At 43.5% G+C, this 13,981-nt stretch overlaps 1 protein-coding gene across 1 annotated transcript in view; it reads left to right on the top strand.

The window, feature by feature from the left end:
- Nucleotides 1–7,126, top strand: part of IARS1 (isoleucyl-tRNA synthetase 1) — a 95,900-nt gene extending 88,774 nt beyond the window's left edge. The window contains exons 33-35 of the mRNA XM_054280862.1: nucleotides 1,442–1,585; nucleotides 2,472–2,624; nucleotides 6,534–7,126. Coding sequence (XP_054136837.1) covers nucleotides 1,442–1,585; nucleotides 2,472–2,624; nucleotides 6,534–6,616 — 380 coding nt within the window. The 3' untranslated portion in view covers nucleotides 6,617–7,126. The remainder of the gene's footprint in view (nucleotides 1–1,441; nucleotides 1,586–2,471; nucleotides 2,625–6,533) is intronic.
- The last annotated feature ends 6,855 nt before the right edge of the window (nucleotides 7,127–13,981 follow it).

A 13,981-nucleotide genomic window follows, 5' to 3' on the forward strand; every position in this document is an offset into this window, starting at 1 on the left:
ATTTATAAATTATTTCCCTTGAGATTTTCAGGTGAACTATAGAAAATGAGCTTTGTACAGCTTAGGCTGCCTGACATGTGGATAAGGCTGCTGTGGAATGAGAACCTGTTGGCTGGAGCTGACAGGTGTGCCTGTTCCATATGTACAGGAACACACAGTTCTGACAAGAAATTAAATGCATCAGCTCTCCCTGGGTTTGATGATTTGATTTCTGGAGCTCTTTGCAGCACACAGTGATGTTATTCCTGTGTATTTTAATACCATGCCCATCAATGGCTCTGTTTGACCTCAAGGCTCAGGCAGTGCTGCAGGATTCATTTTTGTCACAGAAACCTCATCAGCTTCTCCTCCCAGCACTTCCAGGGGTTGCTTCTGATGTCCTTGGAGATGGGGCTGCTGGTTTGGGTCTGGCCTTCCCCCATTCTCTCCATCTGCCTGCCTGGAGTCATGTGCTGGATCATTGCATACAGATAGTCCTGTAGGGGGCTTTATTTATGAGCCATGACTTCAAATTTTTGGTTGGTTTTTTCTGGAGTTTAATATATTTAATATAAATATATAATTTATTATTATTGTATTAATTAATTTGTTATTAATATGATAATAATTTACTATATTTACTATTTATTATTAATAAATAACCTGATGTTGCATAGTGACACATTCCCAGTCCTGCTTTGGCCATACAGATACTCCTGTAGGGGGCTTTATTCACGAACCATGACTTGAAATTTTTTGGTTGGTTTTTGCTGGAGTTTAATATGTTTAATATCAATATTTAATTTATTATTAGTATATTAGTTAATTTATTATTAATATTATAATAATTTACTATATTTAATATTTATTATTAATAAATAGCCTGATGTTGCATAGTAACACATTGCCAGTGCTGCTTTGGCCAGGGAAGTCTGGGTGCAAGCAAAGATTACAGCTTTTCATATAATGATGTAGGAATAGAAAATAGAAAATAAAATTTGTCCTTTTCTACATTAAAAGAAAGAAAATTCAAAGAGAAGAAGCTGGGCTCAAGTCAGATGGTAAAAAAGTTTTCTGTGACTTTTTTTTCCTCTAGACTGCTGAAAACTCTTTTAAGCTTCTTGTTTGGGAAACTTGTAGACTTGCACTCAGTTTTCATACAAGTAGCCCATAGTGGCTGCTGAATGGTTGGCTTGGGTGAATAATTTCTTGCTTGAAGTTAGCTAACTTATTTTTATTGCATAAATCACTATGTGCATAAGAAATGTTATATAGGAGCTAATTTCCACAGCAAACGAAGCACTCTCTTTGTGTTATTATTATGAAACCCAAATATTCCTGCACCAATCCCATTTTTCCAGCAGAGAAGCTCTCTCTGGAGGACAGGATGGCGCAAGAGGAGTCAGTGGGGCAGGGGTGAGAAGCTCTGGGCTGGCCTGACTGGTGTCCCTTTGTGTTGCAGAGCTGCTGGAGCACACAGACCTGCTGGGGCTCAGTGGGAGGACTCTGCACGTGACAGCAGGGTCAGCCCCTGGCCTGCCCAGCTGCCCCAGTGCCCTGCTCTGCCAGTACATCAACCTGCAGCTCATCAATGCCAAGCCTCAAGGTATGGGGGCTGCTGGGCTGCTCCTCACAGCAGCTTCTGCTGCTCAGCTGCAGCTTTCCATTGCTGCATGGGGATTTTGGTTATTTTTTTCCTAGTGTGTGCTTTCTGATAAAAACAATCTTCCCTCTTCTCCTGAGAGCAAAAGGAGAGCCAGTTTGAGATAAGGGGCAGCAATTAAACATGAGCCCCTGGGCATTGTTCCCCTGTTTCTGACCATCAGCTCACCTGTGCAGCTTATTGTAAAAGGCTGAGTGTAAAACAGACCAAGTTTGAATGAAGAGTCAGCTCTTCACCAGGACACTGGAAACAGCCTGTGAAACAGCTCTTAGTGCTATCTAGAAGCCAAGTGAATTGTATTATTCATCTGGTCTGGAGTATAAATATATATGTGTGTGCAGTTCTGTTTCCCACCTGCTATTCTGGCACTCTGAATGCTCACGTGGGAGCAGCTGAATTGTTTCAGTAACTTGCTCTTACCCTGTGCCCTGGTATGAGCCCTTTCTGACACTACTGAGAGCTTGCAGGAGCCAAAAGTGTGGGGTTTTTTACAGGGGATTTGATCATCAGTACGTGCTTGGTGAGCTTCTGCACATAGTGGTTTCTATGTCCTGTTGAAATATTTCATGTTTCCCAGACCCTGTGTCATCATGACCCATGTAAAGAAGTTTTCTTCTGTTGGTCAAGCTGTCAGTCATCACTTACATTTCTGGCTCTATAATTAATGAACTTAGAGAATATCTGTAGGTTGGTATTGCTAATTTATCTCTCACTACCATGAAGAAATAGAGGTGAAATGGAAGAAGAAATCCTAAATTTCAATTTACCCAGATAAATGAAGTAATTTCATTTCTCACCAATAGTGACTCAGCTGTTTTATCTTGTCCAGAATGCCAGAAAGGAACAGTGGGAACTCTCCTAATGGAAAACCCTGTTGGTCAGAATGGATTAACCTACAAAGCTCTTCTGCATGAGACAGCAAAAGTTTTTGGGCTCAGAAGCAGGAGGCTAAAACTGTTCCTGGATGAAGCACTAACTCATGGTAAGCACAAACTTTTGGTTTGTCATCTGAGGATCCTTGGAATTTATTGTTGAGGAGCAGCTCATGTAACCTGAGATCCAGTTTAATTACTAAATCCTCACTGTTCACACACTGGTTTGTCATTTTGCCCAGTAATTCAATATTAGCATAACAAAATCCTTTAAGCAAACATCCAGATGTAGAAGCTCTAAGCTGTAATGCATTTCCCTCATGAAATGGCCAAGGCAAGGTGTTGTGAAAGCTTTTTCCTCCTGCAGTAAAGGTCAGTCAGCAGTGCCCTGCTGAGTGATGAACAGGGAATCTCCTCCTGGAACTGAGTCTGCAGCAGGAATATTTTAAGAATCTGTTCAAACTTTTAGCATTCATATTTGCTGCATTGTCTTGGAGGATTGGAGTGGGTGGAAAAGAGTGTTGGATCTCTGTTAGAGCAGTGAGGTAGGGCACAGCCATTTGGGATACCTGGGAAACAGGAAGGTCTGAAATGCTAAGGAGTCCCCCAAAACCACTGACAGATGGGAAACAAAAATCTCTGATTCATGAGGAAGGTGTGAGTGAAGCTTGAGCCATCTGTGGTGCTGAAAAATTGGACCAGGGTGATTTGTGACTTCATTTGACAGAGAGAATGGATTGCAAGCTACATGGTAAAAACCCAAACAACTCCAAACAGGGATTCCTGGAGAATTCCAGGAGAATTCAGCTCTCTGAATGAAATGATGCTGAGGTTTCTGTCTGCAGTGTGTCACAGTGATGTGGTTTACAGGCTGTTTGGGAGGGATCCATGACAGTTACTGGCTTATCACTCATTACCTGTCCAGAAGTTGGACATCCTGCTCAAACTGCCCCTTTCAGGGTGGCTGAGCTTCCTCAGGAGGTGCTGTCAGTGGGGAGGGCAGGAGGGGCAGCTCTGGTGCAGCTGCTGAGAGCTGGGGTCACTCAGCTATCAGTGAGGATTCAGGAGGGATATGTTGAAATCTGAGCAAGGAGTGGTGGAGGGGGGTTTGTTGGGAATTTTTGGCTGCTTGGTTTTCTTTTTTTTAGAATTTTTTAAAATTTTTACTTCATATGACCTTAAATGTATTTATTTAAATGCCAGTTTTGTAATTCAAATGGATCTCAGATGCTGATGAAACTTTCTAGTGATAGTTTAAGCAAATGCCAAAAATAATGTCTGAGTGGTGTTAACAGAGAACTGGAGCCTGGAGTGTTTCAGCACAAGGGGTAAAAACCAAGAAGATGAACCACACTTGGTTTGCATAAACTGAAAGGTATTTTTGTGTGCAGCCTTGCCCACCTGGGGACTCAGGGATTCAGGCACTCAGGAACAAGGGATGTTAGGCACAGTTCCTCTTTGGTTCAGCACCAGATGATTCTGTTCAGACACTGAAATAACCACTGTAGGAAACTGCAGAGCTTTGAAAGAGGCAAGGAGCTGACAGGACAGCAAAATGTACAGACTGGCAAAGCAGCTTTTAAGGCTCAGTTGAAGTGAGGATTTTTTAAATGCCTTCACCTGAAAGGGAAATGGGTTAAATCACTGTAACATTTGTAGCATGGATTCTCTAGAACTCTTTAAACTTCAGTTAAAGTGTATGAAGTGACAATTTACAGTGATGTGAAAGATCAGATTTGATAACTCCTCCAAGGCCAAAACAACAGACTTGGTCTCTTTTAAAACTCAGAACACAGAGAGCTTGGTCCCAGAGGTTTATTTGTGCAGCTAATGCCTTGTAGCCACACTTCTGCTATTTCAGATTTAATTCTCAGCATTCACCTCCTAGAATAACATTTCTTAAGTTTAAACACTGGCATAGCTGTGTTTTATCTTCACATCTCTTTGTATGACAAATGAGGGCTGCATATAAAACACTTTGATGCCTCTAGAAAACATTAGGTCAATTAATGTTTATCTATATTGTTGCAGCTTTGCAATCTCCCATTCATCTTCTGATCAATCTGTTCAAGGTCTTACCTTCAGAACAACAAAGTTCAGTCTCTTGAGTAGGTTTTCTGTGCTTTATTCTAAAAATAAAAATGTATTTGCTGTTAACAGTTTGAAGTGTTTGATGAAAATAACCCAGGAATTGGAAGGTTGGTGCCTGTTCAATAAAAAGGAAAAACAATCACTTGGTGGAAAATGAGTTATTGGTTTTGAAGAGTTATTTTTGTAAATGCTGTTGGTCCAGGCAGTTGGGCATCTGCTGTCTATTGCACAGAAACTCAGCAGCTTTTCAGAAACAAATGTGCTTTTCATTCCCCTTTGTAATGTTGGAAAACATTCCAAAAAGAAATGTCCAAGTGGTGAGTGTTGCTTATTCCTGAGCTGGAGAGACAGAGGCTTCAGGTTCCTGATGGTTCCACACTGGGGATGGTGGGGACACTTCAGGTGCTCCCTGCAGCCCTTCCCTGGAGCCATTGGCACAGAAAGGAAGGTGTCCCTACACTCTGTTGATAAATCAAATTTCCAGTTCTTAAAACTAATTGTTCTGATAAATACTGTTGGAAATAGGTTCATGTAAGTTCCTCATTTTTCAGGATCTTATAAATAAATATGTAATAAGAGACTTGGAGAGCCAAGTTCACAATTGGTTTGGCTGCTTCTGCAGACCAGACTCTTTCACATCCTGGTGGAACATGTTCATGGGAAGGAAGGTTAGTGAGGGAATACAGCCCTGATTGCTGAATTGGATTATAGCTCTGTGGATGGATATTCAGCTGCTTAAAGAATGGAAGAGAACTCCTGAAAAACACTGTGATCCATGAGGACTTCTCAGTTCTCTCATTAACAGATGGCTTTTAAAGTCAGTGCAGCTTCTGTGTGTTTAGTCTAAAAATGAAACATTTTTCAAAGCAGGATGGGGCAGGACACTGCAGAAGGGTTCCTCCTGAAAACCCCCAGCCAGTCTGGGTGTTATTAACATGTCCTTTGTGCTAAGACTGGTGCCAGACCTTTATAATATCTTGTGTTTGCTGGGGTTGTCTGCAGGGTTCCGGGGTGAGAGTGGCACTGTGACCCCAGTCCTTGTTAATCTGGGTTTCACCAGTGTTCTCTGCTTACACCTGCCAAGTTTCTTATCTCTCTGAGCTTTCTCAGTGCAGAGGCCTCAGGGTGTTTGATACTGGGCTGACTTTTGTTCCAAGGCTGTAGCTCCCAGTATTCCAAACACTCTGCTCTCAGTGGGGCAGCTGATGGCTGCTGTTAGCAAAGTCAGCAAGCACCAGGCTTCTTGGGAAAAAAATACACATTTCACAAGGTAACAGTGAAAGATTGCCAGCTCCTGCAAGTTTGCAGGTGACTTTCCCTAGATGCAAGTGGGATTACTCTGTGTTTGTATTTTCTTGAGTAATTACAACCCCTGAGTCAGCCTGTTGGAAGCGTGCTCTGTCCTTCAGAGGTTTGTTGGGACTTTATCCTGTCCTTGTTCCAAACTCTGGGCATGCAGCTGTGAGAAGACTTAGGGAATTATCCTGTATGGTCAGAAAGTCTTCAGGCATACTCAACAAGATTTCAGCAGTAGTTCTTCAGCAGGTACTGGTACAATCATTACATACAGACAGTTTATGAGGGACTGTTCATATTGACTTCATATCATGGTGTTAGAGTTTTCTGAACTAGGTGCTGCTCTGTCAGGATGTGAAGGTGAGAGCTGTGGGCTGATGTAGACTTTCAAAAATTTCTACTTTGGAACATAAAACAGGCTCTGCTGCTCTTGCAGGGACACTGGTGACATGTGGTGACCCTTCCTTTCGTGCCCTTGGCTTTGAGAGGAAAAAATTTTGAGCTGAGCAGTTTCTGTCCCAGTCCCACAGCAAAAATGTCTGAATAAAGCAAATTTTTTTTAAAAAGTTCATAGCTCTCATGGTAAGCAAGAGCACTAACTCTGTTGTTTCTCTCTTCTTTCCTTCTTTCAGAGATCACAAAAGATGTTTCTATGAAGAACCTGAACATGAAGACCCTCTATGTTCATGTCATACCCACTACAGCTGAATGTTGAGAATTCCAGATTTATGGCCATGTAGACTTTTTTCCACAAAAAATGAAGTCAAAGGAAGTTATTATGCTTTTAGATGAACATCCAAGTTGTGTATGGTACTTTTAACATCTCTAGTGTCACACAGGATGTTTTCTACCAGTGCATGTCTAATATGCTGCTCTTTGGTTTCAAATACAGTGTATTTTCATTTTGTTGTCTTAATATGCTGTAAAAGCTGTTCAGAAACCTTAGATATCTATGCAGTAATTTGCCTGAGAGAAATGGGACTTGTACCTCAGTGATGCTGTTCTCTGCCTGTCCTTTGTGCAGAGGGCATCTTTTCTAAACCATGGCTTACCTACAAGGCTCTCTGATATATTCCCACCCTCCCACAACAGCTTTGTAACTTATTTAAGGGTTATCTGGATTTGTTCATTCATACTGGCTGGGTTTTCATCAAGTGTGTGGCTGTTGATTTCAAATACTCCCAAATTTCAACACTTGGAAAAATAAATTTGCTTCATCTCCTGACTTTTGCTTCCCTGACTTCAGAGTATTTTGCTTCCTCAGGATTTCTGAAGGAGAGACCTCTTAGAGCTCCCTATGGATCAGGAGCAGCCAGAGCCACCTGAGATGTGACAGTGCTGAGCACCAGTGGCTGTTTGCATTGTGCTGCTGACAGGTTTGGGGGCTTGTTTTGATGCAGAAGCAGTTTCAGACTGAAAACAGTTGGGATTTTAGTTTTTGTAGCTTGTCAGTGTTTCAGTGTTCACTCCTGTACCTGCTGGAAGGAAGGGGAAGGCAGAGCCCCCCTTTGGCAGTGCTGGGGTGTTTCTGCCTGGTTCAGCTGGAGCTTTGAGCACACCTGGGGGTTCTGCACCTCCCTGGGGCAGGCAGAGTGAGCCCTGGCTGTGCTGGGAGCAGCAGGACACACACTGCAAACAGTGGAGCAGCAGCCTGGCAGAGCAGAGGCTTCTGAGCACCTTTTTCCATGGTTGTGTGAGTTTCATCTTTACACTAGGAGCAAAACCCAGAGCTGGTTCATGATAACTCTGTGTTAGCTGGAATAACTATCAATAGCTGTTCTGTGTAACTCCTGCACTGGTGGACTGGACCAAAATTGTAAAGACTCTTTGAAGTGAACCAACTTCCTGGCATGCAGCTTACACAAAATTATTTTATCAGTATTAAAAATGGCTGTGCCTCCTGAATCACTGGCCTGTTCAGGTTAATGAATACTGGATGTTGCCCTCTACCTTTACCTGGAAGTCAGCTGGGTTTTAGTGACACAGTGACATGGAAATCCAATTTGTATTGGTTTGTGGGGTTTCTTTGTCACATCAAAAATGTCCAGGTTTCATCTTCTGTGAAAGCAAGATTGCTGTTTCTAAAGTAACTTTGCTTTATTCTTGATGGAGAATAAAGGGAGATGGTAAATGATTGCAACCTAACCTCATTCTTAATGACTCAGTCTAAGGTCACAACACTGCTTGCATTTTTAAAGAATTATTTGGTATTTAGCATTTTGTCCTGTTTCATCTCACTCTCCTTCCTTCACTGTACACACTTGACCAAGTCACTTTTCCTTTTTCTCCTTTTTTTTTTTTGTATATGTGTGGTTGGTTTTGTCTGTTTGTTTAACTTGGTCTGCTTTCTCTCCACATCAGCACAGTCCTCATGGGTTGTGAGGACAGAAACCCAGGTGTGCTCCAGCCTGCTCACATCACAAGGATGGAAATGCCCATGGATGCTCTTTCTGTGTGGTAGGATCAGTAGAAACTGGCAGAGGGGAAAATTCAATATACTTAGGACATGTAATGGAAGAGCAAGACCAGAGCTGATCAGAGGACACTGCTGGAAATGCTTCTGGGTCCATTAACTTTACATCAACATTTACATCAACATAAGTAGCATATAATTAAAAAAAAATTGGAGATAGAATTAGGGTTTAATTTTCCTTTCAGGTGCCACTTGTTACATGGCTGTGGTCTCTTACCTGCACAGCCATGAACGTTAGGAACAGGCTGTGACCCATTTGGGTGATCTTGTGCTGTCTCTACCTTCCTTCTCCACATCCATTTTTAGTATTCCTTTTTTTATTCTTCTGGATAATATCTAATCATTGCATGAGAGAATTTATCTCTTGGGATCTTGAAGGGGGGGAATGTTTCCTAGTAATTTTTTTATTGAGGTTTCTTAATGCACTTCTATAACATTATCTAGGTTGGGCTAATAATAGTCTCTTGGCTTGATGTGATATTCTTCAGGATTTATGTACCTCAATTAGCTTCCCTCTTAAATAGCTTGTTACACAAATGAGGTCCCAGACCACTGCTGCATGGAGAAACCATGAGCAGGGCACTCCAGAGCTGTGTCACAGCATTTGCTGTCCCTGGAGGAGTTTGGAGCCTTGAATCCTGGTGTTGTTGCCTCTCACCTGGTGGCATTCCAGCTCTCCTCCTGCCTGGAATGTGTGCATCCTGCAGGAGCTGGACTGCTGGGGAGCAGGAGGCACTGACACAACCCAGATCCATTGTTGTATCCAAAAATCCCAGTGCTGCAGCTCAGCAAAATGGGGACATCCCCAAAAACACGTGCACAGGGTTGTGTCCCTGCCCACCAAATCTCTGGGAGCTGCTTTGAGCTCCAAGGGGTTTGTACTGCCCCAATTCCACCAGGCTGGGGTTGTGTTGGCATCCTTGATAAGGGCAGGGCCTGGCTCTGAGCAAGCCTGAGGGCAGGAAATCCTCAGCCTTGGCTGAGCTGAACCAGCAAATTCTGTGACAGGAGAGCAGCAGGGCTAGTCCTGTCAGTGCAGTCCCTGTCACTCCTCAGAGGCCAGCAGTGAGTGAGGCCAGGCTGCTCCAGCCCAGAGTCACCCCCCTGCCTTCCCAGGGTGGGTGCAGCACTCAGAGCTGCATTTCTGCCCTGCCCAGGGTGGGTGCAGCACTCAGAGCTGCATTTCTGCCCTGCCCAGGGTGGGTGCAGCACTCAGAGCTGCATTTCTGCCCTGCCCAGGTGACTGTAGGTGTCCTTCTGCAGGTAACTTCCTGCTCAGAGAGAAGAATGGCTTTAAGGAGAGAAAAAATAAACAGATTTCTCCTCATCCTGCAATGAGTTGAGTGGCAGCTGATCAACCTTTCAGCCCTTTTGCAGCTCAGAATCTTTCTGATTTCTGCCAGCAGCAGCGGAGTTCAGTGTCCTCATCATTACTGGTTAAGCACAGAGCAATTATTCAGTCTGTTAAATAATTTCTTGCTCTTTATGTGATTTCTTACAAGCTGGACTCTTAACACTGATTAAACAGATTGAAAATACACTGTCTGCAGCTGCATTACAAAAAGTGGCCTGCAAAAGAGCCTCAGATAATTTCCTTTCACATCTTTCTTCCACAGCACCATCCACACACAGGAGCAGCTTTACAGGGGGAACACAACTTTGCTGAGTTAATTTTGCTCTTGCTGTGCTGTGAGTGGTGGGCAGCTGGGGTTGGAAGGAGGGACTGTCATCAATTATCTAATGTTTTCCCCAGTTAAAATGTTTATGTAACAAATATAATTATAGCTTTTATGTAATTGAGGGGGGGAAAAGGTTCCTATTTTGGTATGTCTGGATATTTCAGTTAATTTCCAGTCTGTGTCTGTACAAAGTTCTAATTAGGGGGTCACAAAGCTCCTCAGAAGACTTCTGAAGTTCCTTGTAGATGGAATTAAAACTGTTCCTAAAGATATTTAATTTTCAAGACTTTCTTGGGAGTTCTGTAAACACTGTCCTAATTCTGATATTTGTTCTAGTTGTCTTTAGTGTTCAAACCAGTGAAAACAGCTGAAACCTCACAGACAAGCAGAATGTAGCCTGGCAGTTAATATTTGCTGTGTTTGATCAGGTGTGACAGCTGGACAGCTGTGCAGGGGGTGCTGCCATGGGATACCCTTTGTGCTCTGCCTGAAGGGCACAAACATTCTTCTGTTTGCAAGGCAGCAGCTTTGCCGAGGTGAAGACTATCAAAATACAGACCTAGGACGTGTGTTCTGTGATTAATGTGCTGGCAACCCCCAAAATCATGGGATCTTTGGGACTGCATTGCTTCTGGCTGTGTGTGCCAGGCAGGGAAGTGGGAGGAGATGAGGCAACGTGGAAAAATTGAGATCTTAGACTGCAAATCTTGCTGGTGATACAATCTAAACAAGGATGAAGGATCCTGAATATTCCTGAAGGCAGTGTTTGTGAGATGAAAAAGAGAAATTGCTCACTGTGTCAGCTGAATGAGCCAAAAGCCAAGCTCAGGCTCTTGGAAAGCAAGAGCTTTACAGCAAAGGGAGCTGCCATGGATTAGTAATTAAACAAGGACCAGTAATTCCATTTTCTTGCCAAAGAACACAAGTACCAAAAAAAGCAAGTGCTGTGCTGCATAAACAGGATTGTCTGGGAGATGGTGAAGTAATCTTTCCACTCAGTTGCTGATAAGGCTCCTCCTGCAGCCCTGTGTCCAATTTTGGGAGCCCTGCCATGGGGAGGATGTTGAGAATTTGGAGGGAGGCCCGTGAGGAGAATCAGGAATAAAGTCTGGCAAAGATGGCTTGGGAAGGATTGCAAGAGTTGGCATGTTTGTTCTGCAGCAGGGAAGTCTGAGGGTGAGATGGGAGGAGTCTTGCAGTAAATAAATACTAATTGCAAAGAGAATAGTAATGAACAAGTTTTCAAGAGGCTTGCAGTGAAATGGGATGGGAATTTAGGCCACACATGAGGGGAAGCTGCCTAAGAATTAATCCTAGGATGGATGGCCTGAGAGAGTGACAGGGTTTTTCTGACTCACTTTTAAAATTTATTTTGTCACTTAAGGAAACTATGGATTTGCAAAAAAAAAAAAAAAATAATCCTGACAAATTTCAGCCTGACATTAGCTCACCCATAAATATTTGTGAGTACAAGGTAAGAATCTGGTTGTTAGTTCTAAATGTGGTTTTGTTTGGATATCTACAATATTGTGTTGATCACATTGATATCTGAACTCCTCTGTGCACCCTGTGCCATCCTCATCATCCCACTGGATAAACAAGCCACATGTAAAAGTGGATTTTTCTGGTAATATTTGGGTACCTTCAAGATTCTGCCATTCACTTGGTGTTAAACACCATGTAACTTAGACCAGCTCTGTAAGAGGAGTCAAAGTAACAGAAATAAAGCACAGAAAGGGGATTAAAACCCCAGAACAGCACAGATTATTTATTGTTATGAACAAAATTCGGGTAATATTTTTTTTGTGAGAAAAAGTTACAAAAAGGCAGCCAGAGCACTGTAGCTGCCCAAGTTCTTCGTGTTTTGTTATTGTAATCACGGGTCGTTGAGGCTAATCGCTCCTTTTGTATTAGCAGAGCCTCGCCCGAGGCTAAGGTGTTCTTTTCCCAGAAGGGTGAAGAGACCTGAGAAGGTGAGGGGGGCTATGCAAAGTGACTCCAAGACCACAATGCAGCATGGGTCCCCCGGTGTACAGAGAAAACCCCAAAACAACGAGCCACCTAAGAGTTGAGATACTGGAGCGATGTCTGGACGTGAGGAGCCGAGTGCTGAGCCTGCAGAGATGCGGAACACCTTCGGACCCTCTCGCCCTGACCAAGAGAGACGACCCTGGTGGTGAGACCAGGCCGACTGAGTGGGAGGGGTACCATCTGACGGGGATCAGCAGGCCCTAAAGGCTCCCACGAGGATCTGATCCCCAGCTCTGCTCCTTGTGGACAGAGCTGTGCTTATCCTCCTCCTCTGAGTCGCCGTGGGAGAGATGACGGATGCTGCAGACCTGTCGAGCTGCCCAATCCTGAGCTGATCACTTTTAGTAAAAGGCATTAAAAAGGAGAAGAAGTTTCCTGGTCCTGTTTATTTCATTTACTTATTTATTTCTGTGTGTGATGACTGCTTGCCCCAAAGGGCAGTGGAGGGGACAAACCCAAACTGAAGCATTCACCTTATGCTGTAAATCCCTGGATGATCCTGTTAGTTTGTGGACTTGGCAGGAGCTTACTCCTGATCTTAATTCTGCAAATTAATTAGAAAAGTGTCTCAGGTTCCCCTTTTTTAATGATCTTTGTAAAAAATGCCTTTCCCTGCTGCTTTGCCCTCGTCTCAGGGACATAAACTCACAGTTCAATACTAACAGAGGAGATGAGCTGGTAAACAGCCACAGGTGTTTCTATTTCCACCACCTAAAATTAAATTAAGGAGTAATTGAGTATCTCTTTGAGGAAGAAAGTCCCAAAGCAGCTGTGGAGCGTGTGTGCCACAGCCATGGCTGTAAGCACCGGTGCCATGGCACCAGCACATCCCTATTGACTTGCTCCAGCTCTATTGATGGGCAGCACTTGGATTCTTTTCTCACCTCTCTTTGCTGCTCCAATGCCTGAATTTTACAATGCAGAGTTCTGAATCTCAGTTCTACAGAATGCCTTGAACCTCCTTCCCTCTATGGCTGAGCCACTGCCCTGCAAACCTGAGCTTTTGCTTTGATGCCTAAAACCAGAGGCCAGACAGAATTAAGGGAATAAAAAGCAGTTCTGTTTATTGAAGGACCTTCAGGTACATTTAGGGCAGATGAAGCCCCCCAGGGCCTACACCCAAAATGGACCATGTTTCACAGGTTTTTATACTTTTATCAGTTTGGTCCATTTGTACATTAATCTGCCAATCCCAGCTCCAGGTAATGAAGTCATTGAGCCCAAGTTTTCTCCCCCAAAGTCCCTTTTGTTCCCATCTCTGGGCCCTGAGGCAGTGAGGTGTCCTTGATTGCCAGGCCTGGAGAGGAATTGTTGTGTGTGCCCAAAATGGGAAAGCTGCAGCTGACACTGGGTGTGGGGTTTGGAGTGACACACCAAAGAACTGCAGGAGTGCAAATATATGAAAAATAGACAAGCTAAAATGCTAAGGCATCAGCTTTTAGCACTTGTGTATATTAGCCAAAAAACACTGGCTATTTCAGGCTGTACATATTCCAAAGAGATGCCTTCCTTCCCCTGAGGACAACAGCAAAGCACCAGGAACATCCATCATTTTAAAAATGGAAAAACCTACAAAGAGATACTGCAAATAGAGACTTAATGGTCTGTTTCCAAATCCCATTTTGCTGTCGGTACCATCACACACAAGACACAAACTGGGAAGAACAAGAGCTCAGAAAACAGAGCTGCACAAAATTCTCAAATATTTAGTTTGACTTGGATTATTGTGTGAAACTCTGCTTTCAGCTGCTCTCTTGGTGGATGCACAGGCCTGTCTTGGGTAGATGTGATGGATGTGCTGACCTGGGGCTGCACAGCACAGCCCTGAGCATCCCACAGCATTGTTTCCCTGCTCCCTGTTTCTCTGGCTGCACCTGGGAATGTTCTTTGAGCTGCT

The sequence above is a fragment of the Melozone crissalis genome, unplaced genomic scaffold (assembly GCF_028551555.1).
Source record: "Melozone crissalis strain CALT ecotype California unplaced genomic scaffold, PUWL_Pcris_2 ptg000029l_1, whole genome shotgun sequence".
Classification (NCBI taxonomy): domain Eukaryota; kingdom Metazoa; phylum Chordata; class Aves; order Passeriformes; family Passerellidae; genus Melozone; species Melozone crissalis.